This window comes from Sinohyriopsis cumingii, chromosome 1, assembly GCF_028554795.1.
Source record: "Sinohyriopsis cumingii isolate HCF-2022 chromosome 1, ASM2855479v2, whole genome shotgun sequence".
Classification (NCBI taxonomy): Eukaryota; Metazoa; Mollusca; class Bivalvia; order Unionida; family Unionidae; genus Sinohyriopsis; species Sinohyriopsis cumingii.
Genome location: NC_142961.1, coordinates 53454669 through 53476612, shown reverse-complemented (window position 1 = coordinate 53476612; position 21944 = coordinate 53454669). Strand labels below are relative to the sequence as shown.

Genomic DNA, 21944 nt, shown 5'->3' with positions numbered 1-21944 from the left:
TTGTGATGGGGCATTCGTGTTGTGTGAACTAATTAGGATCAAACTTGACAAAGTCTGCAGAGTTCTATCTCAGTCACATTTGTCTGTCTGTCAGTCCATCTCAGTGGACATCTATGTCTATAAACAATTTGGTTCTGCTAGATAACTTTACTGAGAATTGTTCCTGAAACCTTACCATCTCACCACTGTCTGCATGGGTTTGAGTCTCATACTTGGCTAATATGGATACGTGAGAAAGCTTGCCAGTAGCTTCTTGTGGGTTGGTGGTTCTTCCGGGGGTTTTCCAGGGTTCTTCATCTACCAGTTATACTTGCTGCCATGTATAGCCTATCTTCTGCTGACAAATGGCATTAAACCCCCACAACAACAACAACAATAATGTATAGCTGATATGTTTTTATCTACTGTGTTGTTTGGTTAAAATTTGACCTGTAAAGTATTATCTGTGGAACCCAAACTGCATTTTTGTTTGTTCTCACCTTGATAACAAAATATCAACATTTATTCATTTATTATTCCTGGCTTATGAATAGGTTTTTCTTATGGATGCCTTCTAAGGGTCAGTATTTGGAGAGATGTATGATAACTGTACTTGCCTTTCATTAGATGCCTTAGATTTACTTCAGCTGAGTACAGTTCAGTATTGAGTTGACTATCCTCAGATGCTTGTCAAAATCAACTGTGAAATGAATAATGTCAGGGCTGAGCAAATCCCATAGCCCGACGTCCCGGACTAGTCATTTTTGAAGTCAGACAAGTAAAATTTTCCAAGTCACTAGTCTGGGACAAGTGCTTTTTAAAAAAGTCGGGCTAGTCCTTCTTTTCATGCTTTAATGACTATATCTGCCTTTATTTGGCCAATCATGCCCTCTGGGCGTACTGAATACTTGATTCTACCCCTCTTCGTGTATACATTTACATCCTGTTACTGCATGACTGCATATTGGGCTAAGCGACCAAATTATCGGCAAATCAAAACATGTCAAACAAAAGAAAGCCAGTATGATCAATTAGCAGTGTTGTAAGCGGTTTTGTTGCAATGAGTTTACTCAATCTAGATCATAACGAGCGGCTCACCATGATTTTAATCCAGCAAGTCAGTGGAATTAAATTAATGAAAGGTACTTTTCCGACATCAGTATTGGTTTCCTTTATGAACTGATTAAATGACAGTAACGATTCTTTAATTTATAATTGATTATACAGATGATTAACTTCCACGTGCAATATTGTGTTTGAAGTGAAACAATTACGCTAATTAATGAGCTCTTTCAGTTCGTATTTGAAAGAGAAAATTGATGTTATGATCACTTTAGAAGTAGTTGTCAAGCAAGCTGATAGTTACTCTGTGGATAAAATGAGTTTGCTTAATTATTTTCACAATGAAGGTAATAACGGTGATTCGACGAAGGTAAATTTGTTTGAAAATGGGGGGATAAAACTTAAGACGGATACTGAGTGTGCAGTAGATATTTCTGAGTGTGAACGAATGTGAACTTAATCAAGACTTCTTTAAGGAATTCCTTAAACCAAAAGAGTTTACAAATGCTAATGAACATTTCTGTAAATGGACCAGAGCTTGAGGACTTTAACCCAGACACAGCTATAAACTGCTGACTTAGTTCTGGTGCAGGTGGCAGACATATACATGGACATATTTTCAGCTAAAACATATATACATGAACCTAAAGAAGCCAAATGTATAACAACCTATGTTTTTGAAAAATTAAATTCTTTTAAGAAATAATTATGTATATTATTTTTTTCTTCTTTCTATGGATTAAGAACATACGTCTCATCAAATCTTGGCAAGTGATTACCATTTTGGGACCAGTGAAAAGTAAGGTGGGACTAGTGAAGAGAAAGGTGGGACTAGTGAATTTTCTGAAACCACTTGTCCTGGACTAGTGGTTAAAAAAAAAATTTCTCAGCCCTGAATGTAAAAAACAAATCTGCTAGAAATGCATCAGTCTTAGAATGAGTCTTCAATAATTTCAAAGTAGTGTTTTAGTCTGAGAAGTCAAAGAGCATTTTCTAATTCCAATGAATAATTTAAATAAATGATTCCTCTCAGATTATATCAGAACGTAAGTTAAAATGATTCCACACACTGATCTTAAAATAAGAATGAATAAATGTTTACCTAGTTCTTTGCATACAGACTATCACCTTAACTATGACTCAACAAAATGCCAAGGTTGTAGGTCATTTCAAACGGAAAATTCATTGATATTGTCAACAAGTTCACTTTTTAGAACATATCACGCTCACAAACAAGGTTTTGCCTTGAACTCAGTATTTTGTAATTATCTTCAAAAAATGACAGGTGCCCTGAGTGGCCGAGTGGTCTAAAGCGCTCTCTGTTACAGATCACTGCAATCTCACCTCTGTCTGTGTGGGTTCGAGTCTCGGATTCAGCCAATGTGGGTATGTGAGAAAGCTTGTCAGTAGCTTCTTGTGGGTCGGTGGTTCTTTTCGGGATTTTTCCAGGTTCTTCCTCCACCATTAATACTGGCCACCATGTATAGCCTATCATGTGCTGAAAAATGGTGTTAAACCCTCCAACAACAACAACAACAACAACAAATGTCAAAATCAGGTAGACCAAACTCTACCCTCAATCTTGGACAAAGGTCAAGGACACATAAAAAATTAAATATACATCACAGTTTGTTTTGATTTGGAGCCATGATGGCACATTGTTTAGCATGACTGAAAGGGCATGGGTTCGAATACTACTGTCAGACCAGCCTGGGTCAGCTACTGTAGTGTGAGCAAGGCACTCTAATTGCCTGGGCACTAAATAACCTATTTGTGTTGCTCTGCTGCATGGCACCAAACCAGATCTTTTGACTTTGTCTCATTTATACTTAGATTAATTTTGACTTTGTTTTGTGTTGACTTGGTGATCTTTTGCCCTGTTACGAAGTTTTATAAAGTAGGTATTGTAAAATATTGGTGGTAAAATTGTGTTATTATGATGTAAACAGGGATGGTGCTGGCATTAATAAAGTTGTAGGCCAAAAAATCACCAACCTCAGTATTTTTTCACCAATTTTCCAAAGAAAAGTAGCCTTTTTTCATAATATAGTGCTACCTGTTTATCTCGATACCCCTGTTACCAAGGTAATTTTGTTGACTTAAGTGGATGTAGAGATAAGAGGAGAAGGGCTACAAAAATCAAATTTCACATACAAGTGAAAGTTATAAGAGGTGACCTGATGTCACTGAGTAGGGATTTCATTGAGAGAAAATAAACTGTTGCAATTTTGAATAATTGAAGACAAAGCTAATATGCAATATACATGTCTATGAAGTACAGTCAAACGTGTCCTAACGGTTATCCGTGTTCAGTGGTTACCTGGTCACAACAGCCATTTTAATTTCCCCTGGCAAATTTCCTATATAAATGCCCAGTATTTAACCATCACCTGACTTCTGTGGTCAGAAGCCAAGTGTTTCCCAACAAACAGTGGTTTCACCCTATTCTGAAGTGGTCACTGGAGTGTCTTGAAGTTATATCCCTTTACACAGTATAACTGGCCATTCAAGGTATAAAAACCAGATGATCTATATATGTATGCAGAAGGCACATTATTATTGTAGAAGTTATTATGGTCAGGGTGGTTACCCCTTTGATAGAATTTGACAGCTGGAATAGTGTTGATATGCCAACAGTCTTGATATATCGCAAGGATATTATCCAAAATGTCTCTAAATTAGTTCACAATAATCCCAAAATAGTGATTTAGTCCAAAAGGTCAATGAACACTTTGTAATTTCTGGTATATAATTCAAATAAATAATTCCTTTCAAATAAAATCGAACACAACTATAAGACTGATTCCACTTCAGATGTTAATATAGAAATGAGTATTTCTTTTGATCACTACCCTTATATAAAAACTCGGGATGCAATAAGAGGAACAGGATGAGGGTAAAAAGTTCATTTCTAGAACATTCTAAGTTGTTGACAAGATCAGGTCTATTAGTTCAGTTTTAGTAAGCTACCTGGCAAAGATGTGGTAGACCATGTTTTTGCAAGGGGAATACCAATGTCCTGAATTCAAATCCAAGTAAACATGTTTACCTGCAAGTGATAACTATCTTGTATAATCATTAATCACAGATGAAAATTAGCTATTGTTTGCAAAAGAAGTCATTGTTCAGGTAGGCCCTATTCCTACTCTCAGTTATGGACAAATGTTATGTATATTTAACTTGGATTGTTTGTTTGCTTGTTTTTTAATTTTTAATTTCATTATATGCAATTATAATGTAATATTTATGTTGGACTTGATCTTATCCAGAATTAAGTTCATTTTCTACCTGACCTGAATTATTGATTTTGGTTTTTTAGTAAACATGTTTATCTGAATCTCTACCTTGAACTTTGGAAATTACCATGTTTACCTGTTGTTTACTACACATTTTATATTATAATTTTAGTAACAGGCTGCTTATTATAGCCAACATTTTATTTTATAAACATTAAGCTCTTTCTAAAAGGTTATTTTCCTTTAGGTAATGTTTTTTTTTATAGAAACTTAATTATGACCCAAGGTCAAGTGAAAGACTGTATAATCTTTTTGCTGGAAAGGTTATTCATTTGTAGCTTATGATCTAGCATAATCAGGTTGTGTTATTGATGTGTCCAGGAAGTCATTTGGGCTGGAAATTTATTTCTTCAAATTGTTCAAATGAATTTTCTCAGGAAATACAGAGTGCTCATTAATAAATAATATTCTTGGACAGAAACATTCACGGGGATTTATATTGAATTCAAACCTGGAATTATATTACTGTGTTTCAACAAAAAACTGTTGGTACAAGAACACAATACAGGCTGCCACCTTCAGTGTTGGACTTAATTTATATTTCTACTAACATTTATTCAGAACGTTTAAAAGTTTTTTTATTTTTTACTCTTTGTATTTTAGGGAAATAAATTATTTGTTGAATTTGACAAAGTTTGTTGCTTTTCACTTTTTGTCTGCTACTTATTTTAAGAGCATAGACTTAAAATTACATACATGAGATGAATATTTTTATTTGCTAATGATCACGAAAATGGATTATCATCAATACCTTTAAGTTATTTTCATCCCTTTAATTATGTTTGTAGAATTACCTGAACTCTGGAAATCTTCAGCATTCAATGTTCTTTGCTATTTCCCTCCTTACCTGAATAGAAATTCTTTTTAGAATTTATCCTAACTCCTGGTGCATCAGCATATTTATATATTTTATTTTGTTAAAATTTGCTAATGAAATTTTGAAGTATGATATTACAGATGACAATGATTTTAGCCTAGAATTTTCATAAAAGTCATCTCTTAATTTTGTTAGATATTGATGTTTAAATTTACCATATAATTCAACTGAAATATGGTAAGTTGTCCAAATGTCTAAGGCTTGTACGATTATTTAGATTTTATCTGGAATCATTTCTGCAGTATTCTTTAGTTCTTGCCTGTGGTGGTCAGATGGATGGAGTGGTGTAGGTTCGTTTATCAGAGTGCTCAGAAACATAATTAGAATATTTACATGCAGAGAGGGACTTAATGAATCAACAGTTAATGCCAAATGGATAAATGAGTGAAAAATCTACAAAATATTTTTGATGTTAGCAGAAATTTTAAAAATAGTTTCCACACATTGGATCACCCCTCATTATTACATGATTTTGGTTATGTTATGATCGTGTGAAACTAATTGAACAGTCTATAAAAATTCATGTCAGTACCAGTGTAATTAAATTGAAGATTGGCAAAATATACTTTTATAATCTGTCCAAATAAGCCCATGCAATTATTGCAGTTTTCTCTTTACTAATTGGATAAGACCGTGGGAATAATCTGAACCCTGCCTTGATGAACATTTTTATTTCAAATTGAGTGCCTTATTGACATTTAAGTAGAACTGCAAATTATTAAAATTCACCTGACTTCTGGGACTACTTTTTACATGCACATTATTAAAATTCACCTGGCTTCTGGGACTACTTTTTACATGCACATTATTTAAATTCACGTGCTTCTGGGACTACTTTTTACATGCACATTATTAAAATTCACCTGGCTTCTGGGACTATTTTTACATGCAACAAATGTAAAGTGCAGTTCCTGAGTCAGAATGAATGATACATTTTATAAAAAAAAAAATTCAAGCTCACGAATAACAGTGTCTTCGGCAAGACTATGGAAAATATCAGAAAGCGAGTCAATATTGAGATCATTAATAATGTGGAATGTCATAATAAACTTGTTGCATATGACGATTTTGTCAGTGTGAAAAATATTTAATGAAAATCTAGTAGCCGGTTATATAGGAAAGACAAACTTTAATTTGAACAAGCCAGTTTATGTCAGTAAGACAGTCCTCGAGATATCAAAGGAGCTAATGTACTGGTTACATTACGATTTTGTTAAGTGGCCTGATGCAGAGCTTGTATTTACTAACACTGATTTGCTAATGTACAAGATAGAATCTGATAATATTTATCAAGAGTTTTACGATAGCTGAGAATTATTTGATCTTTCAGATTATCAAAAAAAATCCAGATTTCACTGTGACAATAACAAATAAGTAATAGGAAAATTTAAAGACGAGACAAACTTTGTGTTACTATTGTAGAGTTCATCAGATTGGATAGTAAAATGTATTGCTTAAAATTGACAGATAATAAGGTAAAAAATGAGCCAAAGGCATCAAAAGAAATGTAGTCAGTAAGGTGATAGGATTTTTTAATTATAAGGCTGCACTATATGGATTTTCTGGTTATGGTGAGATGATGGCAGCAAGATCAATGTGTCATAAAAATCTGGTCTGTGTAATTTTGATGACAAGCGATACTGTTCTGATGGCATTAACACATTCACATATAAAAGGTCTGATATGAAAAAATATGCTAGTATTGGTTTTAGCAAGGTGGACTTTTTTAAACTGGTCATTACAGTAAAATTTTATGTGAATGTCAAAAATAGATATGGTATACTTTTGTGTGAATGTCAAAAATAGGAATAGTAAAATTTTGTGTGAAATATCAAATAAAAACCGCATTAGTCATGTATAAGGGGATTGTTTTTGAGCTAACCCTATTTTGTTCGATGACAATGATGATTTTCTCTGATAGGTCCTTGAGTTAGGTAATTGATAATGAAATCAATGCTGTTACCTCAACAGATTCGTTCTCATATTTGTTTTGGTAGCTCATGGTCTATGGGTAAGGTGGTGGTCATCCTAGTACAAAATAGGGGTTTGGCTAAGAAACCCCCTTATTCAAGACTATTCAAGTGATTGTCATTTGTCACCTGATTAGAATAAAGAGAATGAGTAGTACAAAGAGGATCATTGTGATCAGTACCCTTTGAATAATCAGTACAAGGACCAAAAGGGACCTCATCAAAAGCCTGACCAATACATGTGTCAACTAAAGGAATACTATCCTGATCAACATCATTCTGAAGAAGAGCATTCTTTGCCATAGCTCTAGTAACTGCACAAGCTGGGTATAAATCAGGGATTTCTTTGTCAATAGTATGAACTTTCTGATTCAAACAAGGCTTGTCAATTACAAGTTGTTCAAGTACAACCTTATCTCCAGCTAGGTCATTAAGTGACTACCCTCATTGTGTAAAGATGACACTGTTTCGAATGTCCGACTGTGTATAATTTTCCAAACAGCATGGATAAATCTCTCATGTAGTCTTGTGCTTAGCATTACAAAAGCTAATTTTGCTTATCTACAATATAGAAAACTAAGCATTTGTAATTTAAATAAAAATTCAAAAGAGTTTTCTAATCATTTCTTTTTTATATGACTCAGCGGGGTTCAAACCCATGACCTCTCGCATCCAAGGTGGGCACTCTAACCAGTAGGCCACAGGAGTGGTCTAAAAATTTGACAACAGAATTTGACCAATATTTGTCAATAAGCATTCAGGCTTGGAAGACTTTAGAATTTGGACAAATGCTGCTGAGATTTTCCAATATTTACACCATTACTTAGAACTGAACAGTATTGAATGACTTCTCAGCAAGTGCTTTGCATAATTTAACCAAATTTGACAGAAAACACCTCAAGAAGAAGTGCCTTCAGATATGTACAATGGTGCTAATTCTCTGTTAGATATAGCTGTTATCACTATAAATAGAAAAACCTTGAAATGATTTCTCAAAAACACTGGAGCAGAAACTAACCAGTATTCAAAGAAAGCATCCTGACATAAAGGACTTTATCATTATGCAGCTGATGCCAAATGTTGCTGCCTTTACTAAAAATAGAAAAACTTTAAATGATTCTTCTCCAAACCATTAAGCAGAATGTGACTAATGGCATCCTGGTAGGAAAGGTTTTCAATCTATTTAGTGTATATATGCAAGGTTGCTTAAATATTTGGATGCCATTAATAGAATATAAAGTCTGTTAAACAACCCTTTTTCTAAAATTACCTGACAAAATTTCATCACGTTTGACAGAAAAAGCATTCGTCTTTAAAGGGCTTTAAAATTTATACAAAATAATACTCATCCATTAAAAATATGGCTGCTGTTACTAAACAAAAAAATAGCAACTTCTCCAAAACTGTTGGGTGGAATTTGACAGAAAGCATCCTAGCTTGGCATTTCAGATTTGTCCAGATGATACCAATTCACCATCAGATATGGCTGCCATTACTAAAAAAAGAAAACTGTTGAAACAACTTTATCACATAGATTTTGACCAACATTAACAAAATCATAGGGGCCCAGAGTGGCTGAGTGGTCTAAAGCGCTCACCGTTACGGATCACTGCCATCTCACCTCTGTCTGTGTGAGTTCGAGTCTCAGGCTCGGCTAACGTTGGTACGTGAGAAAGCCTGCCAGTAGCTTCTTGTGGGGCGGTGGTTCTTCCCAGGTTTTCCAGGGTTCTTCCTCCACCAATTACACTGGCCACCATGTATAGTCTATCTTGTGCTGAAAAATGGAATTAAACCCTACAACAGCAACAACAAAAGCATCCTGCAATAAAGGCCTGTCAGCATCAAATATGGATTAAGATACAAAATATAGAGAAACCTGGAAACAGTTGTTTTTAAACATATGGAATCAATAGCATTGGACCAAATTTCTGCAGAAAACATTGAATTTGGCTATTTGTCAGATGTCTGCCAGTTGTGTAATCTCATACCTACACTGGCCTCTTTTTTCAAAGAAGTTTAGATCATTAGAAAGAAAAAAAGATCTGTCTGAATTTCATTCCATCAGTTTTTTTTATATTGAAAAACATGACATGAGCCATAAAATTAAAATATTTTAAAAATGTATCCTGCCATAGTAGAAGGACATCAAAACATAACAAGTGAGTGATTGACTCCACCCTACACAAGAGACCCAGAAAAGGTAACATCGCAAATGTGTAAACATCACAAATCTGTAAGAACTCTCTATCATACACTAGACTGCATGTTGTTAAATGTTAGCTTGTCTGTCTCAGTTTCACTGAAAAGAAAAAGTATTTACACACTTCTGAATAACATATCATTATTATCTATCCAGGCATAATGATGCAAAAGAGAGGACTGATGGAATTGACCTATTAGCCTCCTGTTCATTTAGCATAGAGGATGGTAACAAGTGCCACATGGTGATGAGGGATGATAACACTGACGAATCAGAAGTAAACAATGACCCAGATAAATTGGGAATACTAGGTCAGGATGTTGGGTTTTCTTGGTTTTTCCCCAATCTTGAATATAAAGTACTATTTCTCTTGTAGATGTCTGGGTTAGAATACACTGTATGCTACAAAAACCCAGTTGCATTGTATCTTATGAGATGGCTTATTACTTAAAATGCAGTTATTTGCATGCGCTTTATGATATGTAGCATTGGCAAGTGGCTGTTCCCAGTGGTTTTGGGAATATATAGTTACGGAGAGTTGTTGTGAGGTCAGGGTGGAGGGGTTGGAATGGGGGATGTTGTTGGGGATGAATAATAGAGAAAGCACAGGGGAAATAACCCTAATTTAGTAAATGGAAAAAAATGTCAATTTCTGATCATGATTAAAAATGATGTAATTACAAGTGATGTTATTCTTTTTTACCTTAGTGCTAAACAAAAACAATGTTTTTAAAAATCTAGGTGTAATGTTTACATTTGTATGCTGTCTTTTGCCATAGTCAATAAGGAACCAGTAACCCATTTTACATGTACTTGTATTTAATGATAGTGACCTTTCTTTTCTTATGAGTAAAGTTCATTTAATTATTTAATCATTATGCATATGAAATAAAAGATGATTTTAATTTATGTAGGGGCCCAGAAGGGTTAGAAGAGGAGTATCATCACACCATAGCTAGTAACATTGATGAATTTAATTTATGTATGGGGCCCAGAAGGGTTAGAAGAGGAGTATCATCACACCATAGCTAGTAACATTGATGAATTTAATTTATGTAGGGGGCCCAGAAGGGTTAGAAGAGGAGTATCATCACACCATAGCTAGTAACATTGATGAATTTAATTTATGTAGGGGGCCCAGAAGGGTTAGAAGAGGAGTATCATCAAGCCATAGCTAGTAACATTGATGATTTTAATTTATGTGTAGAGGGTCCAGAAGGGTTAGAAGAGGAGTATCATCACACCATAGCTAGTAACATTGATGAATTTAATTTATGTAGGGGGCCCAGAAGGGTTAGAAGAGGAGTATCATCAAGCCATAGCTAGTAACATTGATGATTTTAATTTATGTAGGGGGCCCAGAAGGGTTAGAAGAGGAGTATCATCAAGCCATAGCTAGTAACAAGAGGAGTGTCATCACACCATAGCTAGTAACATTGATGATTTTAATTTATGTAGGGGGCCCAGAAGTGTTAGAAGAGGAGTATCATCAAGCCATAGCTAGTAACATTGATGATTTTAATTTATGTAGGGGGCCCAGAAGGGTTAGAAGAGGAGTATCATCAAGCCATAGCTAGTAACATTGATGATTTTAATTTATGTAGGGGGCCCAGAAGGGCTAGAAGAGGAGTATCATCAAGCCATAGCTAGTAACATTGATGTATTTAATTTATGTAGGGGGCCCAGAAGGGTTAGAAGGGGAGTATCATCAAGCCATAGCTAGTAACATTGATGATTTTAATTTATGTGTAGGGGGCCCAGAAGGGTTAGAAGAGGAGTATCATCAAGCCATAGCTAGTAACATTGATGCTTTTAATTTATGTAGGGGGCCCAGAAGGGTTAGAAGAGGAGTATCATCAAGCCATAGCTAGTAACATTGTGCAGGAGCTGATATACCAACAACGACAGAGGCCCTCTTCCACCACTAAACCAGCTGGGGTGCTCCAGAAACCAAAGTCAGGCCAGACTCCAGGTCAAACAGGGAGCAGGACCTCAGTTAGATCCTCTGCCAGTAGTACCAGGAATGTGTGTAACACTTCTATATTAGGGCTCAACATCTTTGTATGCCACATCTTTCTAATATTAATTACTTTTTCATCTGTCCCCTCTCAAAAAAGAAAACAATCAGCTTATATGTAGAGGTGATTGTGAATAGCCACAAAAGGCACATAACTACATTTGGTAGCAGACAAACTCGGCAGGTATGTGTAGAGTTCATGTACAGGGTATGATAGTTTATACATATGTCAGTATTTTGATGTCTTTAGTGATACTGTTTTAAAACAATTTTGCAATAATGAATTAAATGTGTGACCTGAACCTTTACCATGTTCATTTTGTTTTATATTCCAAGTGCTTACAGTTTATAATTAATTGAGATGCTGGACTTCTTTACAGTTATTTAGGTTTACAAATGTTATTCTATAGTTATTGCTTTGAAGAAATTGTCTTCTATTTAAATAAGCATGTAATGCTGAAATTTGTTAAATATTTGAGAGATCAAAGAACTTTTTTATACTCATTAATCCCATGTACCATGTTTATTCATCATGAGGTTGTACCCTACTTTTGAGGTCTGTAGTGTTAACATCGTTTATGATACACCAAGGTGGCTGGTATCACAGAGATGTAGATGTAGCCAAGTAATATAGACTTTCTACTAGTATTACAGTGGGAAAAACCTAATTTTTTAGACCCTAACTTTTTGGGGAATCTGAATTTGTGTCCAAAATTTTAGACTTTTTGGCCGGAGATCCTAAGTAGAACAGTCCAAACTGCACACAGACAGGTGAACTTTTGCAAAAAGTATTTTAAGTTTGAGACTTTGGAGTACAAAGTGGCCATGACATGAAAATCATGGGCCCAATACACAAGAAAAAGAAAGAAGTCGAACTTGTACCGTTCTGCACATGCAAGAGCAAAGTAGCCAATGAAATCAATGTCTTTTACACATTGTGGCTAAACAAAAATCTCATGGAAGCAGATTTATTTTGATGTTGTCAGTGTTACAGTTATCTGTATCATGTTTTATTTTATAGTATAGAATTTATTTAAGTCATTTGTCTTAACAACAGTATTCTTATGATTAGTAATTCAGACATTGTAGATTGCACTTTAAAGGTGAGGTCATGTTAGTGCAGTTTACAAATTTAAATGATTGCCAAAGTTATCAACAACTAGTTTGGTCAAAGCAGGCCATGAGTGTTGATTGCAGCTCAAGTCAACATTACATACTCTGGGGAGTACATTTGTCTTCTGTAGAGATACCGTGCATGCCTTAGTTGTTGATTGGCTGAATAATTAATACAAGTCAGACCATGACTGTTAAGACATTTCACAACATAATAATTGAAATACCTGGAAATTTTTCTAGATTTTCAAAATTGTTGATTTGATGTTTATATAGTATCAAGGCACTGTTTCATTTTTCAGTTATAGTTCAGTCTTGCAAGAGTTGGAGAGGAAATTTGATTTATTTATAATTTGTTTGTTGAAATTGCAGAGCAGAAAACATTTATTCTAAACAGAAGGTACTTTCCTGAATTATTTTGTAAAACATTCAAGGTCTTGGATATTTAATAATTTCACTGGATTATGTGAAACATTCAAGAATGCTTGTGACATCCAACTTTCATTGAATTAATCTTTAAACTTTTGGATGTAAGAGCACATTTTCTTCAGTGGGTCTAGCACATAAACACATTATAACCTTCATTCAGAATACCCTTGAATTGTTTCCTGATTACTGTGAAATTCATAGTGTATTTAGGAAAATTCTGATTTCTTATAACAATAAGTTCTTTTTAATTCTTCCACTGTGTTTGATTTTATATTTTAGGGAAATTTATATTATGAAAAAATGACTGCTTGTTGGGTTTTATCTTGTCTTCTTACAGGTAGATTTAGACCCTAAAACATAGCATCAGAAGTAATCCCGAAATTGCATTCCTACCCCTATTTCAGGCAAAAATGAAAAGACTCTCCAAGGGTAAATGAGTTTGTGGGTTGGCAATATCACCAGGTTTGAGTATTGCTTGTGTATTTGATCAATTGTGCATTAATATTCCACAGAAATTTGACAATTTTAAGAAATTTCTGACAAAAAAAGTTAATTCAGTAAACCTGCATGCCACGTTTGTGCATTATGAGGATGTGTTTTACAGCAATATCATTTACAATATATCAAAGTGGGTTATATTGTGGAAAAACCAGAGTTTGTGTCAGGATTTTCGACTTGTGATTTAAAGTAGAGCAGTCTGAACTGCATACAAACAGATGAACCTTGCAAAAAGTAGGATAAGTTTGAGATTTGGGGTAAAAAATGGCCAGGACACAAAAATCTGGAGTACAATCCACACCAAAAGAGTCAGGTCAAATTTTGACCCTTCTGCACATGCATGAGTAAAGTAGCCAGTTGAAAACAAAGTCTTTTAAAGACCTAAGCATTTGTCTAAATGAAAATCTCTCAGATATATTTGGATGTATTCAGAAGTAACCTCGAAAATGCATATATTACAATTCTTTTTGTGATATGATGAGCAAACTTTGGTCTTACCTTGTACCTGATCATTTTTTTGTTTTCCAGAATTGAAAAGTAGCTATCTGCAAAGATGTGTATTGATATAGTACTAACCTTGTAAATTTAATTTTCACCATTTTATGAAAGTAATTGCAGAGGGATGAGTGGGTGGGGTGATAGAGAATCCATGCATGTTTGACTACATGTACTGGCAAACAGATAATAAAAGGAAGCAATGTGTCCTCATGCAGTTGTTTTACTTTAGTTGTTTTTATTGTAATAAAGTTTCATTTTGAGAAGAAGTAAGTTTTCTTCTATCCTTTATTTTAGAGTGGGAAGGCATCCATATCAGTTCCAAAGTTCATTGATATCCCTTCAGAAGCATTTAATGATGTGCCAAAAAGAGTAATAGAGATAGTTCAGAATATACTGGAACAAAGGTCAAAAGTCAAGGACAGTGACCAAAAGTCAGTGGATTCTTATGAAGAGACTAACAAATCACAGCAGAAGAGGAAAGTGGTGCTAAATATATGGGATTTTTCAGGTGAAGATGTTTACTACACAACTCATCAGGTAATATGATTATTGTTGTTTTTTTATCTCGTACAATACAGTTCACACAATTTTTCCAAACCCGCATATCACGGTGAGGGACTTGATTCCCTCCACATTTGCTGCTTGTTCATGCTCTTCAGTGGAGCAATAAATTCCTACAAATCACCATCACACCTTGGACGGCATGCTGATAGCAACTCCACCATGGAATGGGTGGTTGACATTACTGATTGACATTTGAACAGCCCATGAAGACCACCCATGGATAAATCAGGATGTCTTGAATAATTTACAGTCTGATACATTTTCAAGAAACAAATGAACTTTATTTCGATCCACTATTTGGACAATAAAAAAATATTTCAAAAGCATGTCTTCAGTTCATTTAGAAAAGTATGATCAACTTCTTGCAGTATGTCTGTTTTTGCTTTATTCAAAGAAATCTGAACAAACTTGCATTCTGACATTACAAGAAGCACATCCTTGAAAAATGTCAATTTATCCTACTTTTAAGACATGAAACATTATCCTCTGATGCATGGACAGTTACATTCCATATCAGAGAAAACACTGAATTTACACTTTAATGCAAACATGTATTGACCCAGTCACAAGGCTGAATATACATATACACAACTTTGAACTAGTTAAATCCTGAGTACATGTGTACTGTAAGGGACTGGCCATTTAATTTATAGAGCTAATTTTTTTTTCTTCTGACTGGGATATTTTTTGTTTTTCATTCATCATAAGATAAATTTGTTTCAAGTTAGAAAAGGAATGGCATTGTGTCCTTCTATGTCTAGAGGAAGACAAATGTTTTTAAGTATGTATCCCCCGTTTAAAAAATTAAATAGTCTCTCCCTGATAAATATGACTTAAGCAGATGTTCTGCAGAAATGAAAGTAGTGACCATTTTCAACACTGTCATTATATATTAGCATCATTCAGCTAGGGAAAGGTGCATTTTTATTACTTGAAGCCGTCTGACAAAGTACATTGTACTTAAGAGCTACAGTCATGGTCATCTCATTAACAATGGAAGTTTGATCATTGTTCCTAATTAATCTGACCTCAGCATATTGTTGAAATTAATAATAATTTGGAGAATTGTCAAATCTTAGATGTTCTGAGATTTTAATTTCCAACAAATTTAGGGCATTCTGCATGGATGTCTCCAGATGTATCCTATTATTAGCTAGTTCTTGCAAGGGGGAAATGTAAAAACCAATTTGTTATCGTCGTGGAAAAAAATAATCATGTGGAAAATAATGTGTTAATAACCTAATCATACATAGATCTAATTATTATAATTATTTTGATGCAGATATTAAAGTATAGTTTCATTTGTTTGTGACTATTGGAGCATTGAGACAAAACAAAAACAAACATGCAGACTAATTTCATTGAATTGTATTTGGTGTGTTTATGTATGTGGTATACTGCTTTGCAGCTGGTTACTGTGGTTGAGCAGATAAAGTATGTGACACACACTCACACTTGACTTTGGAATGTGAGGATGTGAGTTTGCACCCATTGCAGGAATATTCATTCTTTCTTCCTCCTCCATGACACTATGTCTAGTATGGTATTAATTTTCTTACCTCTTATGAACTTATCGAAATTTCAGTATTTGTACATGTAGCTTTATATATGGTCAAATTTCAATATTTTATTCAAAAGATTGTCTAAAAATGTCAACATGTCATGCATTTAAAAAGTAAAATTTGGTTAGCATTAACATCATTTTATTATTGAGGCCGCAAACTACAGAAAGCTTGGCAATCAGGAAATACTTGAACTATCATCAATGCATGTACAAAAGAATGTTGCCTATAATGTTAAGTGCAGTTGATTACAATAACTTGTGCAGTTGCAATTTGGATTAAACAATATGAGACATCTGGATTAAATGGAATGAAAGAGATTGATTCCTTTAATACATTCCTATCTCTCTTTCGTTAATGGCTCTATGTGCCTGTAAAATTCTCTCTATTCAGATATGTGGATTCCTTCAAATGCTCTCATTCGCAGTCTCTCCAGCGCTTAGTGTCTCACTCTGGATAACATGGTAGATGTTAAATTTACATTTCTCTAACAATGATGTAATGACTTTACACAATCAATGGCAGTAATACCATTTTTTTTATCCTTCCATTAACCCTATTGCAATATAAAGTTGTTTTTTCAGTGAGTGTTTGAATCACTGTCATTCCCAGTACTGAGTGTTTGGATCAGTCATACACAGTACTGAGTGTTTGAATCAGTCATACACAGTACTGAGTGTTTGGATCAGTCATACACAGTACTGAGTGTTTGGATCAGTCATACACAGTACTGAGTGTTTGGATCAGTCATACACAGTACTGAGTGGAAACAGTTTTATGGATATCATTCATCACATTTTGTATGTAGTACTATGAACCAGTTGATAAAGTTGGTCTCTATATTTACCTTGAATTGGTATAGTGGTTTCCACTGTATCCAGTGTAATCCTCTACTTAAAACAGATATTAAAAATAACTACTAGTAGATCTATTTCAAGGGAGAGAGATAATATAACTCTAGTTTCCAATAAAGAAGACTTGCCACAATCAAAATTTAATCATCAGGCTGAATTGGATATTGCCAAATTTTTTGACAAGGTCTAATTACTCCTAAAATTCTTCGAGTGCTCAAAGACCATGGACATTGTATCACATGGACAGCTGTCAGATACCATGATAAGCAGTACCAGATAGAAATATTTGATATCGATGCACATTTTACACCTTATAAAATGTATTTGATTCAGCATACTGATCATAACAATCAGATCATTAATGTGTTGAGTAAGATTGCTACCAGTGTAGATGTCAAAAAGGCTCAGACGATATTATAAGCAGTACCACTTGTAACAAGTCATATGTAATGCAGTGTTTGTCAGTATGCAACCAAGATAATGCCAGCTAATAAGAGACTTAAATAAGTTGAAACATATTGAATTTTGCAAGTCTTCTCATTTTGCAACAGTCTTCTCACAATTAATGATAACTAGATAAAATTTGATGCTAGCTGCTTTGATTAGTTCACAGACTCATCTTTCTGTCACTGATTTTTCTTTCACAAGAACCAAACAGTGAAATAGCCTGTGGGTTTTGCAGTATGATTCAACACTGAAATAGCCTGTGGGTTATGCAGTATGATTCAACACTGAAATAGCCTGTGGGTTATGCAGTATGATTCAACATTGAAATAGCCTGTGGGTTATGCAGTATGATTCAGCATTGAAATAGCATGTGGGTTATGCAATATGATTCAACATTGAAATAGCCTGTGGGTTATGTAGTATGATTCAACATTGAAATAGCATGTGGTTATGTAATACGATTCAACATTGAAATAGCCTGTGGGTTATGCAGTATGATTCAGCATTGAAATAGCCTGTGGGTTATGCAGTATGATTCAGCCCTGAAATAGCATGTGGGTTATGCAGTATGATTCAGCATTGAAATAGCCTGTGTATTATGCAGTATGATTCAACAAAATGCTCATGCAATAAAAAAAACCACTGTTCACTTAACCCCAAGTACATTGTCAAGATAATAGCAAAGAAGAAAACCCATAGAAGAGCTGTTGTTATGCTCTTAGGTTATCTGTATGCACATGAAGTTAAGATATCAATAGCAACACAAAAAAAACCATGCTGATGGCTTCTGTGGGTTATTTGCGTACGAGCATTTTATTTTAAAAACACACAAGAACCTATATATATCTAGTATGACTTTTTGTGACCATTTGTGATAAAAAAAGAAAAACATAGTACAGTTTAAAGTAAAGATGTGAATCTTAATAATGCTCTCTCTCTCATATATCTGAGACTAACATACATTCATGTTGTGCCCACATTAAGTCTCTGAATACATCTTTTCTTCACAACATGAGAATGAACTTAACTTTGTCATCACATCTTTATATCGCCTTAATAATACATTTTCGCTTTTATGAATAATTTTTGTTTCTTGTTCATGCAGCAGTCATGAAAACTATGCCTTCCAGAGTTACCCCTCTTTGATCTTGTGATTGGATGATGGATGAAAACATGCATAATGTTCATAAGAACTCATGCATGTGGTAATTATTGGAAGTTGTGTGATTTTGTTTCACTTCAGTCAGATATGAATGTGATTTTGTTCTAACAAATTTTTTTATGTTCATCTGTCACTAGTGTTCTTTTCACTGCAGAGAGAGCAGTCTCATTGACTTTTATATGATAGTTTCAAAGTGTATTACACAAACTGCAACAGAAACAGTTGAATTGTCACATTTTTTTCAATATCAGAAAGCAAGCAAATTGCTTCTGAAAGAGATAATGAAGTAGATAAATTGGTACCTGCCTCTCTCTCTCTCTCTCTCTCTCTCTCTGTCTCTCTCTGTCTCTCTCTCTCTCTCTGTATCTCTCTCACTCTCTCTCTGAACCTCTTTAGAGCATACTTGCAGGGTTCTGATGTAGTAAACCATGCCCATTTTATCTAGATCTTGTCTACTCCATGATGGTCATATATGACAACTCTGTGAGAAAGAGTGGTGTATGGAGCATTTCTCCATGAGCCACCACATCAACTCCAACTCGCCACCGCCACCGTAATGTGTGGGATTTTAAAAAAATCGTGTGAACTGTACTGTTATGTATAACTATGTTCATCCATCTCTCTGACAGTCTCTAAACCTTTTGTAGAGCATATCTCTTATAAACCATATTAGATATATCAATGGGTCTTGGTACACATAAGGGTCGATATGTGTCTGTTGCTATCCACAATTCTTAAGTTCATTCTTATGTTTTCATCCAGTGTATTGGCCATCCTTCCATTATCCACACTTGTTTTCGTAACTGTCAAAGATATTTCAATTAAACCTGGTACACACATTGGACTTGTGGTTCGTTTGTGCTTGTTGCTAATTTTCAATTTTTCACTTTCAATAATTTTTGTTTTTGTCCTTTTATTAATCTCTCAAAATCCATTTGTTATTCACACTTTTGTTCCTGGAGCATAACTATAAAACCATGATATCTATATAAAACATTTTAGACATACTAAACAATTGGTCCAGATTTGCCTTTTGTTTTAAAAAGTTTGTCAGTTTCAATATTTTTATTTCTTTAATCGATTGTTCTGTCCATCAATTCATACATTATCCACACTTATGTTTCTAGAGCTTAATTCTAAAACCATTCAGAGTGTCTCAATGAAACCTGGTATGCATATTGGACTGGTACGCATATTGGACATGTGGTCCAGATGTGCCTTTTAATATCCTCTATTATTCCATTTTAATATCTTTTTGTGTTATGTCCATTTGCCTGTCCATCTATTATCATTTAATTTCAGAAACGATCACTTTTAAGAAAAATGGTGCTGCTGTTTTGTTTGCACATTTTCTAAAAATCTCCTTTCCTCAGTGACAATCTTGTGTTTGGAAATTTTTTGAAAATTTCTCTGGATGTCCTCAGAAAATATTTTCATGAAAATAACAAAAATGTCCATTACAAACACATTGTGACATGAAATTGTTCTCTTGTAACATGAGACAGTGCACATATTGTGTACTTTAACCCATGGCAGGCTAATCTTCATGCCAATATGAGTATAGAGGAAAAATAAATAGTTTTATTGAAGTATGATTGTGCTTTTCCAGCATATTCTTTGTGAAGATATTCTGCTGCACAGATTGCAATACAGTAAAATTTGTCTTGAAATACCACTCTTATGAGACTGCTCCGATGGCCTAGTGGTTAGAGCGCTGCCTCAGATGCAGGAGGTCATGGGTTCAGTCCCCAGATGAGTTATGCCAAAGACTTAACAAAAATGGTACTAACAGCTGTCTTGCTTGGCGCTCAGCATTAATTGGCTAGTGTTAGGACTGTTTAGCCTGGTGTCAGGATAATGTGATTGGGTGGGACATCATGCTACATGTTTGCGGCATGATGTCCCAGTGCTAGACATCACTATAAACTGCCACACTGCAGACATCGTAGCGATATGGCTGAAAAATTGTGAAAGCTGCATTACAAAATCAAAATCACACACACACCACTCTTATGAGAAACTTTCTGACTGTCTTGCCTGATTTTAGAGGTAATAAATTGTGATTGGAAACTAATTTACATGCCATTATTCTAGTATTATATTAAATTATAGAAGATTTAATCATTTATTAATAGCTGATGAGTGAAATTAAGTTAATCATGTATTAATGGCTGATGAGTGAAAGTAAGGGCTGTAAATAAGTTTGTTATTAAGAAATTGAAAACTTTGGTTATAGATGCAGGAACTTTTGTTATTCTTATTTGAATATATGGTGTTGATACCTGTTAAAATGCTGTTTGATATTTCAGGTATTCCTGACATCAAGGGCTATTTATATCATTGTATTTAATCTGTGTGAGGACCTGTTGAAACCTCATGAAGACTTGGATTCAAAGGTGAGATGAAACACTGTTTATATAGTGATATGCCTCAGTGATGTATTGGAATTTTTCATGACACATATCATGAATCTCAAAATTTTAACCACATGAAAAATTATGTTATGAAGGAGCTGTCATAGAATAACATCATATGAAGTTTTAAAAATCACAGAAATTTGTCATAAATAACCTGGCCAACTTTTTCATGCTGTTTGGTAGAATTTACTGTGAATTCATTTATTTTCCTGGGAATCATTTTTTAGAACTAGAAAAAAAAAAAAATGAAATTTTTGTAGGTATTTACATTTTTGGATTGGGAAAGAGGTCATATTCTTTCAGTAGAAAAATCATTGTTTATTGGGTATTTAAATTTGTGGCTTGTTACAACCACAAAATCAGCATAAATTGATACCCTTCAAAAATGTACTTTATAGTACCGTATTTTCTGGCCTATAAGTTGATGTGGAGGGTAAGTCAAATTCGCAATTTTTTTTTCTCCATCCTTCGTCCATATAATATTAATAATAATAATGAGTACTTTGTATAGCGCCTAATCTTTAGAAGCTCTAAGCACTTTACAACATTAGACAACACCTATAACATAAAAAATATATATAATGATATTATTACGAAAAACAAACGCCATGAAATTAAAAAACATAAAAACATGCTAAAATATTTAAATTAGGGAACATTATTAGGTCTTTAAGTTTGTTCTTCCAGTCAGAATAAGTGAGTTTTAAGAACACTCTTGAATGTGATCACCGTGTCTTTGTGTCTAAGTTCAGTGGGCAATTCATTCTACATTGCTGTGCCATGGTATGTAAAAGAATGCTGTCCATATGACTTTGTTTTCACAGTGTGAATAATGAGTATACGATTGTCAGAAGAGGAGCGTAAGTATCTTGCTGGTGTGTACACATGGGTGAGGTTGGATAGGTATGTTGGACTGCAGTCCGTCAGTGAAATGTAGCATAGAGAACAAATTTTGTTTGATTCTGGATCGAATGGATAGCCGATGTAGGGTACAGAGCA

General features: G+C 34.3%; 1 protein-coding gene across 3 annotated transcripts in view; it reads left to right on the top strand.

Moving 5' to 3' along the window:
- Positions 1-21944, top strand: part of LOC149806881 (uncharacterized) — a 164042-nt gene that overhangs the window by 29897 nt on the left and 112201 nt on the right. For all 3 annotated transcript variants that reach the window (XM_089959097.1, XM_089959101.1, XM_089959088.1), the window contains 4 exons: positions 9541-9695; positions 11210-11409; positions 14234-14476; positions 20838-20924. In XM_089959097.1, coding sequence (XP_089815223.1) covers positions 9541-9695; positions 11210-11409; positions 14234-14476; positions 20838-20924 — 685 coding nt within the window. The remainder of the gene's footprint in view (positions 1-9540; positions 9696-11209; positions 11410-14233; positions 14477-20837; positions 20925-21944) is intronic.